We start from the raw sequence: 22,298 nt of genomic DNA on the forward strand, positions 1-22,298 counted from the left end.
AAGGAGCCTAACTTTCTTTTGAATCAGAGTAGTCTTTAGCAACAGTTCTCCAAGCCATCTGATCATCATTTTCAAGTTTTCCTTTGGCCTTTGGCCAGACACATCAGCTGCTTTTTCATTCAGTTTTAGTCCACTCCTTGTTCATAGGATATTTTCATAGAAATCGCTTTTTTTAAACACTCAACACAGACACAAAACAGAAGAGAGATGTTGTGCTTCAACTTGATAATCCTAGGCGGAGTACCAAACCCATGATTTTAAAAGCTACACAAATGACAAAAATAAATAAATAAATAAATAAATAAATATATAAAAAATTAAAAATAAATAAATAGATAAATAAATAAAAGGGAAAAAAGTAGCACATCTCAATATCTAAATGAAAGAAAACAAAGGAACTTGCATTTGAGTTGTTTATTTGACTCCCACCACATGTCAGTACAAAGCTTTCATCAGAGAGTCTTCAAGTCTGACTTGGTCAATCACAGAATAAATGCAACACTTCTGGGGTCAACTTCACCTAAATAGTCATTATCCAGTCATCTTAGTCACACCAGTCATACACACGGTTCCACTTTCCTTTAAAAACGCAACACTGAAATGAACAATTTCAAGTCAAAAAAACATTTAAGGCTGAAATCCTCCTGAAGTCCATTAGCCATGATAGTGTTACATGTAAAAATGCCATACATCTCTCATTGGGACAACGTCTGATATTTCAATCTTCCTAATTTCACAAAACCTCAACGAGGGGGGTGAGTTTCCTTCAAAATAATGCTTAACAGTTATATAATTTATATTATCTGTGTGGATTGCTGTTTTATGCTCTGATATCTGTTGTTTCAGAGGTTGTTTAGTTTGTCCAACACATGCCAACCTACAGGGACATGATAACATGTATCATATGGGCAGATCTACAACTAATCAATTCTTAAACTGTGAATCGCTTCCCAGTGTGGGGTGATAAAAGATTTAGTGTTTATTGTGTCATTGCAACAAGCTGTTTCCATACCTCTGATGTTAGACATGTTTTCGATATTCTTCTTTACATCACAACAACTTTGGTTGTAAGTGTGTTTCTGAAAGAGAAGATTAATGTAAGAAGATCTTTCACAGTCTGTTCTTCTTTAAGTACATGCCAATGTCTCTTTATTACCTCTACCAAGGTGGAGGTCATGTAGTTGGTGGCGTTGGTCTGTCTGTCTGTTAGCAACATATCTCAAAAAGTTATGGGTGGATTTTGAATACATTTCTAAAAATACATACATTTTGAATATGGGGATACAAGTAATTAGATTTTGGGGGTGGTCTAGACCAACGCCTGGATCCAGGAATTTTTTAAAGGATTATTGAGTATGGCCAGATAGGGATAATTTTCCCATTTGAGCTTCTAACAAAAAAAAAAAAAAAAAAAAAAAAAAAAGAGGTTTGTGCTTTCTAATGCATTCTAGTTATTTCTTTCATTTGTGAAGTGGAATAGTTGTTTTCAGTAGCTAAACAAATGCTGTCAAAAGAAGTCCAAAACGTGGGGTGGTATCAGTGCACAGTATGTCTCTCATTGGTGGAATAACCTATTTCTTTAAACCGACAAGCCATCATAGTCTCTGAAACTCAAAGTCAACTGAATCTGAACAATTGACGTCTGAGTCTCAAAAACTGACCGAAAGGAATATTGTCCTTCAGTTAGGAGGTTAGGGTTTTTAGGTTTTAAATGCATAAAAGAACCACATAAATAAGTCTACTGCATTGAGGCTTTTTGACTTTATTAGGAACCTCTATTTTAACAAAATCCAGCAAACAATTTTTTTTCTCTAAATTGTAAAACATTTCCACTGAAATTATAATCTGTGTGTTGTTAGGGTTGTTTTGACCCATTAGTAAAAATAAGATCATAAAGCAATAATTAGAGAGCTAAAACTGAAATCATTAGTGTACTGTCATCCAACACACTGACAGCCAATCATTTGAGCTTTAGAGGGTTCTTTCTTTTTGTGTTGTGTTCCTGTATATCTGCACACACAAAAACCAAACAAAAACAATGTTCAATCTAGAACTTGCAGAGTGTATATCTTCAATCTTCAATTTACAATATGCAAAAAAGAGAAGAACAACTTTAAAGAGTCAAGTTCTGGATAATATTTTTGGTGAAAATGATGGCTTTCTGAGGAGGAAGACAATGTGGAGTATCATCCAGGAGACACATCTGATGAGGAGCTTACTATTAGTGAAGTTGCTACCTGTGAAAGAGTCTAATCCAAAGATAGTAAATCTGTAGGTCAGTAGCTCATGACGCACAAGGCAGGTCAACTGCTGCAAATGTCATCTAAATGACCCCTGGAGCAAGAGTATGCTTTATTAAGACATGTTTTGAGCTATTTATGTCAATGTTAGTAAAAAGAGGCATCCTTGCGTGTTCAAAAAACCAAAAAAACACTTTTTGCTTTTATCCTGAAGCAAATGGGTCAAAACTGACCTGTAACACCATAGATGTTATTATAGTTAATAATATAAAAAATAAAAATAAATTAAACAAATTTATATAAGAAATGTGTTGTAATACACCTCAGTTATAGTCCAGTAACACTACAACCTTTTATTTATTTATGTGATTCTCTTGAGATTCATTATATATATATATATATTTTTAATTGAAACCAAGGTGCATACTGACCAAAAAATATCCCAGAGTGTTATTACATATAACTATGACTAACGGTTCCAACAAGAATTCAGTTCAGTGTGTGAGTGTAGTGCCACTTTATGAAGGATGCAACCCTACAAATTTTCCACATCTAAAGAAACAAGTATTGTGTCCTGATTAAGAGGTTCAGGCTTTCAAGGGTCTGAGCACATCCGTTTTATAAGATCAAAGGATAAATTCCCCACAAAATCTTCCAGAAAGAAATCATGGCTAATGGATAATGGTTCTGTTACGGAGTCTCTTCCTGAGACTACTGGTCTAAGTGGTGGTTATAGGTTGTTTATGAATCTTGGGAAGACTAGATGATGGGAGTAACTGGATGCTGGTTAGTTAGGAAATATACTTCTTTCTTTGTTATCCACTTTGAATTTAAAGCAACTTCTAACAAATTGACAACCTCTGATTTAAATAGACTCCCTTGTAGTTTTTTGTATGTTGCGCTATTTAGAAGTTCTAACGTTCTCTGATGGCAATATTAAGTATTCAGGAAAACCACTACACCTCCTTTATCTGTAGGACGAATGATAATCTTGTATCTTTATCTGGGGTGTGAGGACGAATAAACGACTGAAATGTGAACACCTATATTCTCCTTAATGTGGATGTTGAGATGTGCTACTGTAATTTTGTAATAAAAAAGACACCCTATAGTCAAAAGGATGCGCTAGCATTGTGTTGACAAATTACTGACAACTTGGTGAAGAACTTGTATTAAATTGTATGTTTTCCACTTTGTTACTAGCAGCCAGTTGCAGAGATTCTTAATTTGTCACCATTTACACAATTTACAAAGATATTACAGTTTGATTATTACAAGTCTAGATGCCTAGACAGAGTCAAAATTTATGAAACCAGGGTTAATTTTCATAAAAAGGTAGGCAGTGTTTTAATAATATTAACAATAATTTAAAGGAATAATTACATTATTATTCATACAGCATGTTTGCTAAGAATCCTTCCCAGAGCCCAGACCTCAACATGACTGAAGCAAAACGGGGATCGTGTCATAATAAAAGAGAAAGCCTGGATAACGTCCACTGTGAAAGATTGAAAAAGGAAAATCTGGTTCCTTGGTAGCAAAATGAAAAGAATGCCGATGGCAGAAGACTTTTAACGGCAAGTATTTACAAACATGAAATTATTTAATATAACATTAATATTCAAATATGGCTTAAAGTTGGAACAATTAAAGTAATTAGACCACATGTGTGCTTGCTTTCCACATATAAAAGTGATTGAGGTAAATTAAACGAAACCAAAGGTATAGCTTTTCTTCAAAGTTAATCTATGACGAGAAAGGAAAAAGTGAAACTCCCCTGAAAGTGTTTTGTGTTTTTAAGTCCACATTTGGCGCTCCATTTGCGCATTAAGACATTATGAGTCTGCCTGAGTAACTGGCATTTATCTCCAGCGTCCAAATTGCACAGAAATGGATTCCGAAACATGAAAAATTATGGGGAAATGTATCCAAATGAATATATTTTCTCTCTCCCAGCATTTCTTGGGAGGTGGTATGGGCGCTGACGTGAACGGCCCAACCCAGTCTCTGCTCAATGTGAGGGAAAAAGTCCAGACACAGAGATCGAGGCTACAGACTGGATGAGCGCGCAGACGCATCAGGTGCGCACCAGGAGACAGAGATACTCCAAGATGCACATGAGCTAAAAATGACTTGTGCTGTACAGAAAATAGATATATCTGGTATATTGGCTGATTTTAACAACACATGTGATGTGTAGAACTAAAGCCAAACCAGGGGAGAGCAAAACACCACAGGAGCGCTTATGGACCATAAGTCTCCGCCGTGAAAACTCCGTGCCATAAAGAGCAGCAGTGGACCACACACCTCCTCTAGGTCAATCTGGCAAATTTCGAGTTCATCTAAAGGGGTAAGACTAAATCATGAACTTGTCAGAGACTGTGTGGCTCCTGGATGAGTCGTTGAATCTGAGCAGAGCGGAAGAAGAGGACCAGAAACTTTTATTCGGGATCGGCACGGATAATTTCATCACGCTCCTGGTTTTCGGGCTCATCTTCACGCTCGGGGTGCTGGGCAACTCTATGGTGATCACCGTGCTGGCCCGGAGCAAACCCGGGAAACCACGAAGCACCACCAACATTTTCATCCTCAACCTGAGCATAGCGGACCTCTCATACCTGCTTTTCTGCATCCCTTTCCAGTCCACCATTTACATGATGCCGACTTGGGTCCTGGGCGCATTCATTTGCAAATTTATTCACTATTTCTTTACCGTGTCAATGCTTGTGAGCATCTTCACCCTGTCTGCAATGTCCGTGGACCGGTACATCGCCATCGTGCACTCCAGAAAGTCGTCCTCTATCCGGGTGGCGAGGCACGCTCTGATCGGCGTGGTGGTGATATGGATCCTCTCTCTGGCCATGGCAGCGCCTATCATGTATTACCAGAACATTTTCCACGGAGGGGAGAATCACACTTTTTGCTGGGAAGTGTGGCCAGATCAGAACCAGAAGAAAGTCTATGTGGTGTGCACGTTTGTTTTCGGTTATGTGTTGCCCCTGTTGCTGATTTCCTTCTGTTACGCAAAGGTAAGAAAAGATGGTCACAGGGTCAGTGAAAAAGCATAAAAATGAATGATCAGATAAAGACACATATTATCTCTATTTTCTTTACAGGTGTTAAATCACTTGCACAAAAAACTAAGAAATATGTCCAAAAAGTCAGAGGCATCAAAGAAAAAGGTATGTATCAAATGGGTTGTTTGGATTAGAGGATGGTTACATCATGGCTTAAACAGCAAAGTTCTTAAGCTGTAATATAAGACAAACATTGGATCTGTTAAAGATTACATACAGACAGATGAAGCAGTTTGTCACCTGTTGAATTAATAGATTAAAATATGACTGCAAAATGGATTAAACATTATCTCACAGCATGTAAATGAAATTCAGTTAAACGTGGTCTATCTTAAAATACTCATCATGTGCTGAATTTCTCTCTCTCAAAAAAACAACAAAAAATAAATAAGTAAAAATACACAATTATCTGATCATTATAATACCAATAACGAAAATTATTACAATTACAATAAAAACATTTAATTTTAGGTTATTTTTCCATTGAATTATCCTCCTTATATTTGGATCAGTGTATTTATGGCTTGATTCAAAACAGAGGTCAGAGTGAGAATGGCCTTTTTTGGAAAAGGTAGGCTATATTTCAGGCAATCCAGCTCACATCCACTGCGAAACCAACACTGCAGATGTCTTCAATCCAGCAGTTAGCCAGAGGGAACCAGCTCTGCAGTTCCTTTGGTTTCAAGTAGTGACTATTAATTCTTTAGTGCGTTCTTTTAACTAGCACACTTGAGCTTAGTGCCCAAAAGGAATGTACAATCAGACCGCCATCTAACCCTCATTATTCTCAGAGGAGGTCATTTGCTGTAGCTTCACTAAGAGGCGGTTATCTGCCGTCGCCTGCTTGATTGCTGATCTATCTATCGTTCTGTCTGGCCATTGCTCTTCACAGTGGGTCAGTTAAACAGCAGTATCTGATAACCGTCCGGTGCTATAAAGCCAGGGGTGCAGACTCCGGGTCCGCTGTGAGAGGAAGGGTTGATGATGTAAATGTGATTTAATGTGACTTTGTAGCTCTCTACAAACATGCTTTATTGCAGCAAGCTTAAAAATAACTGTAGCGGGGGGGTGAAAAGGGAATGTCAGATATTTGCATGATTTACTGAACTTGCTGAGCAGAGTGCTGAGAGAATGCACAGGGGAGATGTTGCAAGGCTTTGTGATAAATCGTAGCCCAACAGAGCATTTAACCTGGACTTTAGTGCATATGTTTCCAGGGTGCACCGTCAAACTGTGACAAATGTTCAAAGTGGTAGTTTAAATCCACATTGTAGGGAAATCCAATCTGCTGACACATTTATATGAATACAAGTCTGGTGAAATGTGTTTTCTTGACAGTGTGTATTTTAGAGTGTGTCAGGAAAAATATTAAATGATACCTTAAGAACATTAATGACCAGAATGTCATAGTGGTCTCCTTCTGGAATGAAAGGGAAATGAAAAATGATGTACATTAGAGCGCAAACAGGTCAGTTACTGTCTTATTTTTAAAACATTGTTTGGGTGTGTACTGAATGCCATTATACAGCTAACTGTGTTGAACAAATAGCAACACTGTCGGTCATAGGATCTGTTGACACTGCTGTCAAACCTTTTGAAATATTTATTTAAAAGGTTTGAAAATGGCTGCAATGAAAGCTCCCCTGCTGCAGACGTTGGTGCCCTCCATGTTGTGGAATTAAGCTAAAGGTGCCAGCTGGTAAACACATTTCCTAGAGAAAGCAAATTGGCACAACACTTGTTCTCTGGCAAGTCCAATGATGGCTCAACTCCCTGGCTGCTTTATCCTCACTCTAACTCAGAATCTTGTCTTGCTGCTGTGTGATACTATACCTGTTTAAATCTTGCTGGATGTGTGTTGTTTGTGTATAAAAAAATGATGACAACGAGTGGCATAATATGAATAATCTGCTTTGGAGGTCAGTGCATAAGAGCAGCTTTCTTTACAAGTAAAAAGAAAAAAAAGAGAGAGAGAGAAGTGGATACTGCTCTTAAATTTACAGCTATTGTATGAAATGGCTTTTTTTGGTGTAGACTCATGTGGGGGATAAAAAGAATTGATATTTTCATCAGCTTTGAACAATCTCTGTCCACACATGGGGCAGGTGTCGTTGCCTGATGTGAGTCAGGAAAATGACACAGTGAGCTAACCTCCACCATACCCCTCACCCTTACCTTAACCAGCCTGACAGAAACACCTGGCCCTGCTCTGTATACTCTCCGTAATTACTATTTTATTTATTTATTTTCATTTTACTGTTGCTGACGTTCTCCAACATATATGGTTGAGGAGGGTGACATACATTGGGATATTTGAAAGCGACTGTTAAATCCTGCTCACTGCTCCTTGAGACGACCCTCTTTCCAACAAAGACCTAGTGGGTCATGTGTTGGTTTAAAACACTGCATGTAGTCTTGGCATTTACATGATTTCCTTCCTTCTTAAGAGGACGTCATAGATAGTTGAAGGAAACACTTTAGAAATATGCTTGTTTTGTTGTGGAAATGCACAGTGTTAGTTTCCTCCAACCACCAGTAAAGGAGGTAGTTGAGATGCCTTTATATGCCATATTAACAGGTGGACAAACAATCTATTTGGCTGTTTCTATTGAAGGACTTGTTTATACTGCCAGAAGATGGTTAGTCATGATGTCATTAAATTAGAAGAAAAAGAACTAACTACAGCGGCCTTCACTCCACAGAGGTTGTAAGAAATTGATTTGTGCAGATACATAATCATAACCCATTTACTGGGTTATCGAACGTCTGCATGAGGATGAAGCACTGCTGTTACACTGAGTAACATTGACGCTGTGCTGTATGGATTTTAAGCAAATTTGATATTTTTTTAATTAACTGACAGTACAAACAACTGACTTATGTATTTTTAATTAAAATGACAAACCCTACAGAAAAAAATGTCTTTCTGCAAAAAGACTAATGTGCCAATGCAAGGTCCCGAACCAAAAAAAATTTAGATCAAAGATGCCTTTAATGTGCAAACTACAGTACAGAGTATTAGTGGGAGCGACCATAAGTTCCACTATGAAATAGTCTGATGTTACCAGTGTTCATGCTTCTCATGAACTGAGGGGGGTCTTGCTGTTTATGGCTATTTTTCATGGTGAGGACTTGCAGATTTCCCCTCAAATGGAACAAATGCTTCAACACCACGTTTCTTCAAATTAGAATTCAATGAGGCTGATGTTCAAACATGCTTTCTGAGTGCAGGCAGACATAATGTTAGATTTTCACTGCTGGAATCTTCTGCAGACAGTACGCAATATTCCCGCTAGTAATCATGAGCACAGGAAGCATGTGATGCATCTCTAGCTTTTCTCCTTTCACCTCCACTTGCTGTTTCAGAGCAGGACTGAGGAGCATTTGTTATGCTAGAGCACAATGCATGGTGGGTGTCGCTGCGTTTTGTTCACTTCAGTATTCACAGAAAAACGAATGCATTCAGTTAACGTGTTCATGCACAACACTGGATTTTACCATATGTGCTTCTTAACATGCCAGTTTGCTTACAGTTTACTCTGCATGTAAATGCACTTTAAGGAGAAATTATGGTATTTTCAGATGTTCCTGTGTACTTAAAGAAATTATAAGTTTCAGGTCTATATTTCACTCTCGAGGCTATGGAGTAAACTGTGATGATGTGCATATTTAAGCTAATTCAGTGTCAAAGGAATTTTTCCAGGGAAATACTAACTTAAAACCTTGGACAGTCAAAGGACAGGCTAATTAGCTAACTAAAGACACAGTTCTATGTTATTATCATATGTAGCGCTACCTACCTGTAGGACCCAGCCTTTAGCATTGTAAACAATAAAGAAAAATAGATTTAACAGGTTGTAAAACAAACCAAGAAGTTTAGTTTTCTCTGTGTGCATTACGAAACTAAGATAAGGTATACATGCTGATCTAACCTGAGGAGCCCAACAGTTTTAAACTAAAACCTCCTTAACCCTAGAATGCTGTAAGGATCATATTGACACATACAGTTTCTGAGACCTTTTGCATCATTTTATGGTAAAAACGTGGCTCAAACCCTGTTCTACACAATCTGATACAATAATGCACTACAATAATCAGTTTTTCTGGATGGAGCCTCGTCATGGACCATTTTTCTGTTTTTATCTGAAGTTTTTAGTTGGATTAAGATCCGGCCTGCTGGCCATGCCATTAAATTCATGTCTTTTCCTGAGAAAGCATTTGGATGCTCTGTGACAAAATGTGTTATGATCTTTAGCAATGACCTCAGCATCACCAGCTCCTTGAAATTCTGGACACTTTTCTCATTCCATCACAGGAAACTTGTACCCAAGTGGTGACTGTCGTATCTCCTGGTCTTTTACCTGACGTGCAGCATGTTTATCATCAGGCAGTCATTTGTACAAAACAAAAGCCTCCTTGCTGATTGTTGGTTAATTATGAATAAAATATCCCTGGCTGCTTGTCTCAAAGTCACTCTAACATTGTTATTTTATACTGAGGCGTTAGTGATGTTTTATGTTTGGCTTTTCTTGATCTAAATCTCATTTCCGTCAACTATTTTCTCACAGATCAGTTGCAAAGATTAACTCCTGCGTCTGCTTTTGCCTGTTTTTGTTTGAACATTTTATAATTTCAAGACATAATGCTTTGAGTTTTCTGTCCTGGTGCTTTTATATTTTCCTTGGTCAACTTGAATGTTTCCCTTTTACAATTTTTTCCTTTCATTTATACTTGCTCCATGTTTTAGAAATAGCTGATTGGGAACATCACACTCCAAGCTGAATTACCTACCTTGAAGGAGTTTTATTATTCTTTCCATTGTTTCCATTGATAGCTGTCCCGTTGGAGCCATGATTCCAGCAGAAAAGCCAGGTGCCAGAGTATTAAAGTCTGCAAGCACTCTCCATTAACTGGAGACACATTTCTGAATTTTCACTGATTAACTGACTCATTTGCATATTTAGACTTCTTGTGCGTGTAATTGCAAAAGAATAGCAAATTACAAGGTAATTCCATAATTATTTTCATCAGACTGAAAGGTTCTTTAATTTTTTCCCACTACTTGATATGAAGAAAAGAAAAAAAAAAGAAATAAATTTTAATTATTTTATTTTTAGGTATGTGTTACGAAGACAGAACGCCCAGCTCTTAAATACAACAGCTTTGTGTCACATATGTATTTTATTTACTTACTTTTTTCACAGAAAGAAACAAATGAACCATTCTCCAAGTGTTTTGACTCCATAATTTTTTCCAGTAGATTTACATAGTTTAAGCCTATACTGGGCTATTGCCATGGAAACTCTGATTGCACTGTGTTCTTATCCTTTAAATTTGAGGTTGGTGTTATGTTTTGTGTAGATCGGCTGTTTGTTAAAAGCATTAGTAGATATGCCACATCAGAAAACGCTTCTGTCTGTGAAAGATGGTAATCAGATGAGACAAATAAATTTTTTGTGGTGAGTCACACTGTGTCCTTGGTGGCAAGTGAGGGGAATTTGTTCCAGTAAGTAAATATTTGTATTTGACAAGTGTCTGCATGGTTCACTTCCAGACCTTTGGCATGTAATGTCAATGCACCTGGAAATAACAAGGTTACTCTCACTGCTGCTGTCAAATACAAACATCTTATCACCTTTAGAGACCCAGGAAATCACACAGCCTTTCAGCTTCACAGACACTAATACAAGCTAAATTTAACAATTTGCTGTAGATCATTAATTTGTCTTTTCACAGGTACAAAGTTGTGAACTAAACAACCAAGAAGCAAATACTAAAGTTTCAGATGTAACAGTCTGAAAATGTTGTAGATATTACAGCTTCTATATAATGTTTTTGCTAGAACAAGATCTTCTGTTCATTTTATTTGGCAAATATGTTTAACTGGATTGTCACAGTTGAACCAGAGGTCATAAAAAGCCAATAATCAGCAGTCAGTCTGAGCCACTCAGGCTACCAGATGGAGAACACAGATGGTTATGGATCATTATGAAAATGAATATTTGGCCACTTCGTCTTTAAATGTTCTAACAGCCTCTGCAAACCAAAACAAGGAAAGCTAATGCTTCGGCGGCGAAACTTAATCACACTGCAAAGCGGAGTGTTATTTTTCCGCAGATGAACTAAGTGACACCAAACATAATGCAGTCATTTCTCTGTGGCTTGTACACATACTCAGCAATGTTGACTGAGTTGTGAGATCTAAATTGTGTATGTAGATGAGTAGCAATGCTTCAAGTAACAAATTTCTTTTTTTCTTTCTTTTCCAGATGTTGTTTTTCCAGATCTGTTGCATAAACAAGCAAACAGACATTTTTCATTCTTAACCTGAACATCAGAACAAAAGCTTTTACCCAAATCTGGCCCAACATTTTCTGAATTAACCAAACTGTTTCGGCTTAATGAACTCTAACAGCACAGCAGTTGAAACTACAGAAAAACTCTGCACTTATATATGAAATGTAAAGCTGGTTCTGAGTGTGAATATCCAGAAAAAATATGAACAAATGTGCAAATGATATTTACAAGTTATAGTCCATGATTTATTTATAGTTATAATTAATCATATGTTGCTTATACTTATTTCTTTATAATACATGTGAAATTTCCCTGTATGGTTACAACTGTGGTTAAATTATTGCACTTCTGCACTAACACACCAAAACGTGATGAATCATCCAATCAAAGACGAGCATTAATCCGTCCATTTTCTCTACCTGTTTTCTCTAAATTAGGGTCCGGGAGGGGTTGTCTCAGCTGCTATCAGGCGTGAGGCAGTGTATACCCCATGTCACAGAGCCCAGCTGAAGGAACTAGGACTGTATTTAAATGCTTGTGGACTCCTCTACATCTATCTTTATGTAGTTTGGAATTATTCGGTTTAAAAGTCGTATCTTAATGCAGTTTAAATTTAAAACCCTGTCTATCTTTCACGCTGTGTACCTGGCTTATACCACTACACTTACAGCCTGTGGAGCATCTGCCATCTTTCCTCTTTCCCATAATGGTGTGAACCTTGTCTGTCCTTGCATCTGATTTGCCATATATGAGGCAAATCAGAGACCACAAGAAATAAAGCCCTGCCTCCGCCTGCATGTGCAGTGGTGGAAAAAAGTTTTTGGACACCCCATTCATATGTGAAATATTGCATTAAGAATCACTCTTATGTCTTCAAGTGCTGTCACAGCTAAAATTTTAAGAAATACCCCCAAAACCCATTAAAACTTAACCTTTTTAATTAAAAAATATTTCATGATAATATTAGTGATTGTGTAAAATTTTAAGTGTCTGAAAACGTTTTTTTTCAACCCCTGTATTCCCAGCAGCAGCTGGAGATTCAGCTCTCCTTGACAGGAGCTGAGTCAGCTCTTTTTGTTCTCTTCAAAGAATCGCCTCATAGAGCTGGCTTGTTCGTGAATGACTCGTCAGTAACAAATGAGGAAAGGTTGTGGTAATTATTAGCAAAGAGAAATTAAGTTAGCAGGAAATAAACTGAACTGAGTACACAAAATGAAACTGGAAGTTAGACTAACTAAAATATGAATTTAAAACCAGAACAAGAAATCTTAAAACATAAGAACATGAGGAAATAACAGAACTAGAAACAAGAACTAAACTAAAGATAGAACCAAAAGCCACAGATCATGACTTGCAGCCACTCGTCTTCACACTCGCTCCTGGAGTTATTGTAGAATCCCCAAAGACTGGCAGGAAGGACAGAATCCATTTCCACTGATGATTCAAAGTCATAGAAATATTGTGAGGTGTGAAGCTCCATCTTTTTTATTCATCAGCACATTCATCATCTTCTGCCATGGAGGTAGACGCTACAATTCAGCCTGAAACCGCAGGTGCCAACATAAAAAAACAAACAAATACACAAAACCAAACAGAAAACATGACTTCCTGTTGCGCCGTACACCTCAATACACCTAAACACATCATTTAATTACTTTAAATGAACTGTAGAAAGATCTGTATTAGCTTAAATTTAGATTCCTTTTTGGGTTATACTATGGAATGTGTGATGATGCATTCTCACTCTTAACCATTAATGATCCCAAAAGCACATTTTATGTGTACATTTGTGTAGTCTCACTTATTGAAGGGAAGTTGGATATTAGAGCCAGGTTTTAGAGGCCACTCAAAAAGTGTCAAAACCCGCATTTGCATGAGTTTAATACAAACGCTGCAATTAATAAACTGAATTTTTATACATGAATGAATAAAATCCACATGTGGATCACATGTACTCTACATGTGAAGCAGATGTGCTTCACGTGTGGTTTTGGGATATTTTCATGGAAAACATATGTGAAACTCCTATAAATTCCCATGTGATCTCACATGAAACCCACACCAGTACCTGTGTAAAACATAGAGGATTATCTCTGAAGTCCATGTAAGACACTAGCAAAACTCCATAATCCTGCAGCTTATCTGATGGAAAACCTATTTAACTTAACTCCCCTGCTGTGCATATTATATCTTGTGCACTGTAATGTATGAATACACCTTTTAAATAAAGCTGCAAAAGCCCTGGAATAACTTCAGATCGTTCCTGAAACTATCAACTTCATATCCAACATAATGCTGTAGTTCTGCTGAGAGAAAATTCGTGCAAACATCTGTATTAGACATCTCACTTCACCAAAATGCTATCTAGAGAACTTAAAAATAAAGAAACATTACCAACTATCAGCACTGATCCAGTTAAATAATGCACATTCAGTAATGAAACATTAACATGCGAACGGATGACTTCCACCTCAGGGTTGGCCTTGCTGCCAGTGCAAGTAGCTGCTAGATAATCATTGTGAAGTGTTCTGTACTTCTGTATTTTATTAACTTGCTTCATGTTGTTAGCTTTAAGGAAACAGTAATGGCTGGTGTATTAAATGAAATTCTCACTAACAAGCTACATGCATCCTGCAGGCCTTTGTCTAGTAACTGATCCTAAAACCGCTGCCTTTCTACACAGTAAATGTCCATCTCTTGTTTCATCTTATGATCAATTTCTAGAAACTAAAAACCTATTAAATATTTCTGAGTATGGGCATTTTTGAAAATGATGGCGAAAATGTTCATCAAAGTTAAATAAGTTCTCAGATTAAATACTAATCTACAGCACTTGTGTCTTCATTATGGAGTTAAGTGCCACTTTCAACATGATTAACCACCATCTTTCACATAGTTATGTGTAGAAACAAGCTTTTCTTTCTGGTACAGCTCTAAACTGGCTTAAATCTCATGTCAGAAACAGGAACAGGTCTCTGAAACGGCATTCATTGTGTGTTAAGAACTTTGCTGATCTCATTCTGCACTCTGCCACTGCAATCTGCTGAACATGGAAGTCATGCAGCCTTTTCACAAATCAATGTTGACAAACATTTTTCCCCTTCGGTGTTCTTGTTTGAGGTAGAAACAAAACGTTTACCAGCTGTTTCTTTTCACAAATATTTTCAGGCTACTTTGCCCTCACACTGATTGGTGGAGTGGCTGGCATTAACGTGAGTAGTATGCATCTATAAGGCTACCAGGGCTACTCAGTTTGGTCCTTCGAGGACCTTCAGGTTTTCAATGTATCCCTGCTCCAACACACCTGACTCAAATTAATGAGTCATTGTGCAGAATTTCATCAGCTGTTGGATCTATTTATTTAGAGTCACATGTGTTGGAGCAGGGAAACATTGAAAACCTGCAGGACTGTGGCCCTGATCTGTACCCTCCAAACCATATTCATGCTTCAAGCTCAAATTTTTTGCTCTGCTTTTGTTTCTGTTTGACACGACTACGTTTGCACACTGTAAAACCGGCCAGTCAGCAGCATTTAGATCTGCACCATGCTGCAGTCAGGGTTGAAACTGAAATGACAGGTCATGTGACTCCTGCCTACTTAACCTTCACTTGCTTCCTGTTTCTGTAAGAAGTGAATTTCAAGTTCTTTGAGGCAGTCATCATGATTTAAAGAGTATTATTATTATTTATTTAAATTACAGAGCTTAGATTTTTATCATTTCCAAAGTGGAAATATCATTGTCCCAAAATTGTGGAACCCTCAGCCTCATACTTGCTGAGTCACTAGACAGTTTACCCCCATCCGTGTCATGATTTTTTTTTCCAGTATTTAGCTTGTTTTAGTGAAAGTTGCTGTAATGTCATCATTGCCTTCTGCCCTCAACACATTATTTCTAACTTTCTTTGGCCAAAACTATATGAAAACAGCATTTTATTCCTAATCAGTTTTCAGGCTTTACAAGTTTGTTTTCTGCGATGCAAACTAATTAGTTCTGGATTAAATCCTCTCCATACCTAGAGTTAAAATGCAAAGAAGGGGATGGGGAGACCAGGCAGCATGTAATTAGTTTTTTTCTTTTCATGATTACACCTTCCAGCTTTAGCCTTTGGCTTTACTGATAGTCTCGCCAGAGCTAATGACGTCCACCACTTCCCTCCTAGATACTGTACTAACTTGTGTGTGTGTTTTTAATGAGGATACAGTATTTAAAGTGGAAGTGTATGATTATATTATACTTTTCTTTTTAACCATAGGACCATATTGCCAGTCACTTTATGCTGTGTGTAATTGAACTACATTGAATTAAACTAGTAAATCATGCTTATCATAGGTTTTCAAGCTTAAATCAAAATAAATTCCAAGCACTTCAGAACAAGAAACCTGCTGTTAATCTTTGTAAGCAAATGCAGGAAACTAGGTAGAAGCAGTTCTTTTCCATTTTACATTATCACTGGTAAATGTACGGTATGCGTAGAGCTCCTAGTCTTTATTAATAACAAGCTTTGACAGACATATAGACCCAGTCTGATTGGTCTAAATTATATAGACTTAAACAGATCTCTCTATAATTTTCCTCTGCGCCTACAAATGTTTTATTATGTATGTACTGTGCACATGAATAAATCTTCACAAGCCCCGTGTTGCAGGTGATTTCTTTAAGAGGATCATTTAAAATTTTAGAGGATTGCATCTAGATCTAATGATATAGTTTTGAAGTGGATGTCATTATTTATGTGCCGCTGGTCAGTTTAATATAATATACTTGAGGTTTTATGAGGCTGGCATGCAAATGGGCCTACTGTGTTGAATTGTAAGTCATCAACTTGATAGTGAATCTATATGACAAAGTATGCAGTGAAACTTGTTAAAAAACCATTAGGAAGCCTGTGTCTTCTCAGCTCTCATCCTTTAGCTCAGTACTTTTTTATTCCATAGCTCTGGTATAACCTTATTACAAACCTCATTTCCAGCCTCAGATGGTGGAAGTTAATAGTGCCAAAGCTGTGAAAAACATGATGTATTAGCTTGGTGCCATGAAGCAGGGGTCTTTAGCCATTAGCTGGTGACTTATAGAGCAGGCAGTAGTCATCTTTAGAGGTGGCAGACCAAACCAGAGAAGAGAATAAATACAGGGCTTACAGTCCTCCCCTTCATTTATTAGTGCAGCTGTAGGGACAATAAGGATGACTGATTCTATGCATATTATAATAACAATAATAAAAATGATTTAAAGATAAATAATTTAATGCACAGTGGCTTATGTGTTACATTCAGGTTAGTTCAGTGGGTGGGGGCGGGTCATCACCACTACCACATGCACCCCAACACTTAGAATAAATCGTATGAAGAAATGCACCATGAAATAGTATTGTTTGGCAGAGAAATATTTTTAGTTTATTGGCTGCTAGCTGAGTTAAAGCCACATCAGTGGCCAAGGGAAGAATTCATTCCTCTGCTTTAGTGTGAAACTTTTAGATGGAGAAACTCTGTAAACTACAGGTGAGCTTAGCATGCGACAAGACGAATGCTGCTTTAATAAAACAGTTTAGCTATTTACAACAGGTGAGTAGTTTATTTCAGAAGTAATCATCTTTTCTTTGTGTTCAGGATGAGACGTCCCCATGTCCCTTGTCTGGTTTCATACTGTCAGATGCCAGTATTTGTAGACATACTGATTGTATTGTATTGTACTGGTAAAGCCCAGGGCACGTTATGTCATGTCATATTTTCTGTTTTTTATTCTTTGTTTATTTTTTATTGTTGAAATGTCTTTTGTTTATTCGTCATTGTTTTTCCACTGATACTTGCACAAATATGTCCATATTTTGCTAGCAATGCAAAAACTGTTTTATTTAGCCTACACTGGATCCCCCTACCATAAGGCTAGGCCCCCCTAGGGGGCAGGCTCCCCAGTTTGGGAACTACTCAGTTAGTTCACTGTTCCATAAGAGTTTATGTGTATTTCCCCCCCCACCCCCCCCCCCCCACCCCCAAAAAAAAACTGCAACATAAAGCTGGAAAGGTTAGTGGTAAAATGAAATGGATGCAGGAACATGTTGCAGATAGTTAGATAACTATCAGCAAAAGCACTAAATCACACAGTTCAGTTATAAGCATATATTAAGTGCTTCTATTCACATTCATACATATTTATACCCCAAGGAAATGTGGGGTTCAGTATCTTGTCCAAAGACTCTGGCAAATAGTCCAGGGCAACCAGGAACTGTTTCACTGATCCAGAGTCTCTCAGAAGTTAAAGTTGTCAGATATCAACACTTAGTGGAGGTATTTTAGAAGGACGCGTCTCAATATAAGATTGTGAAGATTGAATTTTCTGTCATGTACATACAGTACATTTTTTTAAACTCCTGGACACTGCATCCTCTAAACTACAGAAGAGAGGAAGCATTCAGCTTACCAAGCCTCAGTTCAAATGTCTGCATCTATGTTCGCACGGAACTGACACATCTGGAAATGCACCATTTAAGTCTCTACAGTTTTAGAGCATCATATTCTCCCATTCCGACAATGAACCATGCAGGGAATGAATGTATAGTTCAGAAAGACATGAAATGTATAGGGCTTTTATTACAACAGCATGGCATCACAGCAGAAGATGCCAGATTTCACAAAAACATTTAAAATGCTAAATTTTTTTAAGAAGACCCTGGACCTCAGGGGAGCTAGATGTCTGTATCAGAGCAGAAAGGGACAACATTCTTCTCCCAAAAGTCCAGCTGCTGGTCTCTTCAGTTCCCAGATGTTTATGGACTGTTGTTAAAACAAGAGTGGAGGCTACACAGTGGTAAACGAACATGTTGCTCCCATCGGATTAAAAATTAACTAACATTTTTCATTAAACAGTTTAAAGTTTAACTTCTGACATCTTATGTATTTTCTTTAGTACATTTTAAATAAAATATTAGTTTATGAAATTTGTAAATCATTGCATTTTGTTTTAACTTCCCCAAAGAATATTAACAAAGTTATTAAAATAATCTTTCAATGCCTCATTAATAAATAAGACTAAGTACAACATAAAAACACTGTTATTGACTAAATCTCTCCCCTTTTCTGTTTTTCTCTCCTACGGCCTTCAGACTGCTCAGACAGTGCTGGTGGTGGTGGTTGTGTTCTGTCTGTCTTGGCTCCCTCACCATGTTGTTCATCTCTGGGTGGAATTCGGGACCTTTCCGCTGAACCAAGCCTCCTTCGTCTTACGGGTGGCTGCTCACTGCTTGGCGTACAGCAACTCATCTGTGAATCCGGTCATCTATGCCTTCCTGTCAGAGAACTTCAGGAAAGCTTACAAGCAGGTGTTTAAATGCCAGATTGGTTCCTCTGACTACCCACTCAATGACATCAAGGAGATCCGCAGCAAAGTGGACACGCCACCCTCGACTAACTGCACCAATGTTTGACTGGCAACATGAAAATTAGTCATGCCAGCTGTGGGACAAAAACTCACTATGAGTCATGGTGAACGAGTCATCAGACACAAGTGGGTGTGTATTTTTCATGCAGGTAAGTATGGTTGAATGTATTACTCCTCATAATCATTGGTCACTGTTACTGGACTGGAGGAGATCCAGCCACAATGACTGTAGGACATGAGTTCACTTATTTAAGAAGAAGCCTGGTAAAACTCAGGAAACTCAGGAAAACGGACCCCCATCTGCAGTACAACAGATATTTACATATCACATTGTGTCATTTTTTAGGAGAATGGCTTTAAAATGATGGAAGTCACTGACTTTATTAGTAAAAGTATTAATCTCATTAGTAGAAATCTAAAACCACTGTAAAATTCTTGTATATCTAAGGAACAACTGTAAGATTTTGTGAAATTGTTTTTTTTTTTTTTGGGGGGGGGGGGGGGGATGGGGGGGGTGTCTTAAGTAGTACCATTTCAAATTTACTCAACTGTTCATCCCAGTATGTTTCTTTGGATGGCTTATGGTTCTGCTGGGAGTTGGACTTCATGCTACCTGTTACAGCAGAAGAAACTGCTCCAGGAAGATGTGTTAGCTTAGCTAGCTTGACTCAGAAACTTAAGGCTTTTAGCTGCTTTGAAAATGAAGAAATATGGCTACTGGTAACTCTGAAATTGTTCTCAATTCATCTATCACAAAATGGACATTGTTATGACTAGTTTACATCATGTAGATCAAATTTAGCTTGCCGTATTTATCCATTTCAGAGATGGAGGGTGTGTGACTGCTACAGCTGGATACACTGATAGACTATAGCATCTGTAAGCCTGTTTTCCATTGATTCACAAAGTTGTCTAATTCTTGACAAGGCCTTGAATTTAGGGTAAATTCACATCTTTTTTCATAAGGCGAAATATGAATAACCCCCTAAACTGCCAAATTTTCCTATATTTTCTTTTTCAGTGCATTCAACTGCTATCACGAATTGATTCCATGGAAACCGCTAACTCTTGTTTCTACGAGGGTTGGCTGTGACAAAGCTGCCTGAACTGATTGTGGGCTTTATAGATAATTCTTGTGATTCCACTTGGCTTGCTAGTAAAAGCAGCTATCTGTTCTCCCCCACAATAAATATGCACGTTGGTGAACTTTGACAAAAGCTATAAAACTGATTGTAGCTGTGGTCTTAACTTTTGTGAGATGCAACAATACAGGATAAAATGTCAGTATGACACAGCCTTTCTATGAGACAACACATCAACAACCATGCAGCCCCAGCATGGCTGGAAACTCTCTCCCCTGTCCATGTCGTGATGCCATTTCATATAAAGGGGCAGCCAAGTCTCACCAGAAAATGCAAAATATAAATTTTTGTCTGTTTAAAAAAAAAGACGTTTTTAGAATGCAAAGTTTTTTTGTTGTCATGTGACTGTTGAGTGACAGGTAGCAACATGTCACGTGACATGAGCTGCGACAATGAATTATCCACACAGGATTGTGGTGGGGCTGAAACCTAAAGAGACAGGGAACAAACTGGATAGGACACCAGTCCATCGCAGAGAGGCAAACAACCACTTCTCACTCCTAGGTGAGAATTTAGACACATCAATTAATCTAACATACACCTTCTTGGACTGTGGAAGGAAGTCAAATTACCCAGAGAGAACCTATGGAGGCACACAGAAAGGCCCTAGCCAAGGTTCCAGGAACCTTTGTGCTCTGGGTCTGAGGTATTAGTACTAACCACTACAACACCATGCAGTCCCAACATCACAACCTAACCATGTAATTTGATTCTAACTTCAACTAAGTTTAAAGCAGGTTGGAGTTAAGCAAAAATAGTAAGTAATGGCAGAAGAAGAAAAGCAAACAGACTGAGAAAAAGCTTGTGACAAATGGGACTCAAACCGGGAATCTCATGCATGAAGGCTGGGGGCTTTAAATACCTTCTTTCACCTGATTCTAAAACATATTTGTTGTCCTAGTTAAGACTACAACTACTGACACCATCATGTTGCAAACATAATAATATGGATGTGCCACAGTAAAATTCGTTCATCTAAGTCATCACAGAACTTTTTCCTTTCCACCACCCCATGAAGCACGTTGATCTGTGGCCCATAGGGTCTTCTTTTAACAGACACCTGGATCAACCAATCAGATATTTTAAACCACTTTTGGCTCTGAACTGAGGAGAGAAAATGAAGAGGATGTGCAGGGAAGAAAAACACGCTGCCAAATGTACAAAGATGATTGACATTTTTGCCACAGCAGAACCTTCATCACCTGCTGTGGATGATGATGATGATGATGATGATGATTGCAGAAGCTGCACTGCTTTCACATCACAGAGGTTTCTGTTATGGGTAAAGAGACCAGTTAAACTCAGTTACTCTGAGCCATGTAAGCTAGTTAGCGGTGAACATGTTAGCTGCTTACAAAGTTATAATGCGGTGATGATAACACGTCAATAGAAAAGCTGTTTTATTGCCACATCAGTTTGTTTCATAACATTTATTAAATTAGTTGATGACGTCACAGTTTTTAGCTGGAGAACAGCTGGTTAACTGGTTAAGTAAACTAGTGGTTTTGTTCACTGGTTAAAACAGTGTATCTTAAATTTAGTTCTTTTATGTCTTTCTGGGCTAAATCATCTTATTAAAAGGGAAAACATTTTTTATCCATCATTCATCAACATTAACAGTGACTCAGCAGATTTCTGATTTTCTTTATCAGCCTGTTTTTGGTTGTGGGCTGATAGTCGCATACTTTTACGTAGATGAAAATGCTTTAGAAGCTGCTTCTGTGTTGGTGTTTATAGACAACAAATAAGATTTTCTTTTTTGCATACAGCTGTTCGTTCCTTTATGAAATATAGAATAGAATAGAATAGAATAGAAATACTTTATTAATCCCTTTGGAGAGTCCTCAGGGAAATTTGGGTACCAGCAGCAACACCAACAGTAAAGCAGGACAAGCACAATATATATATATATATATATATATATATATATATAAATATCCAGTAAGTCTTGATATGACTGCAACAATATGTTAAAAAGAAGCCTCCATTCAATCATATATTAAACCTGGTAGAGATAACATCTCCAGAGGAGATGGCTACACTTTGTCCACAAACAGTTTTCATCTGATCCATCATTTCTCATATTTTTTGTATTTTATTTCTCCCTCAAACACAAAGTAGGATGAATGCTGCTGTAACATTCATCAATGCACTGGAGTATAGATT

At 37.7% G+C, this 22,298-nt stretch overlaps 1 protein-coding gene across 1 annotated transcript; it reads left to right on the plus strand.

Moving 5' to 3' along the window:
* The first annotated feature begins 4,331 nt into the window (after positions 1-4,331).
* LOC121641923 (galanin receptor type 1-like) lies at positions 4,332-19,462 on the plus strand. Its single transcript, XM_041988308.1, has 3 exons — positions 4,332-5,269; positions 5,357-5,422; positions 18,716-19,462. The coding sequence occupies exons 1-3, from the start codon at positions 4,604-4,606 to the stop codon at positions 19,034-19,036; spliced, it is 1,053 nt and encodes a 350-aa protein (XP_041844242.1). The 5' UTR covers positions 4,332-4,603; the 3' UTR covers positions 19,037-19,462.
* Positions 19,463-22,298: the final 2,836 nt, after the last annotated feature.

The sequence above is a fragment of the Melanotaenia boesemani genome, chromosome 6, assembly GCF_017639745.1.
Source record: "Melanotaenia boesemani isolate fMelBoe1 chromosome 6, fMelBoe1.pri, whole genome shotgun sequence".
Taxonomy (NCBI): domain Eukaryota; kingdom Metazoa; phylum Chordata; class Actinopteri; order Atheriniformes; family Melanotaeniidae; genus Melanotaenia; species Melanotaenia boesemani.

Coding starts and splice junctions, on each gene's coding strand:
- LOC121641923 (XM_041988308.1), top strand. CDS start 4,604: ATGAACTTGTCAGAGACTGTGTGGCTCCTGGATGAGTCGTTGAATCTG. Junction 5,270..5,356: donor TTTCCTTCTGTTACGCAAAG/GTAAGAAAAGAT, acceptor TTTTCTTTACAG/GTGTTAAATCACTTGCACAA. Junction 5,423..18,715: donor CAGAGGCATCAAAGAAAAAG/GTATGTATCAAA, acceptor TACGGCCTTCAG/ACTGCTCAGACAGTGCTGGT.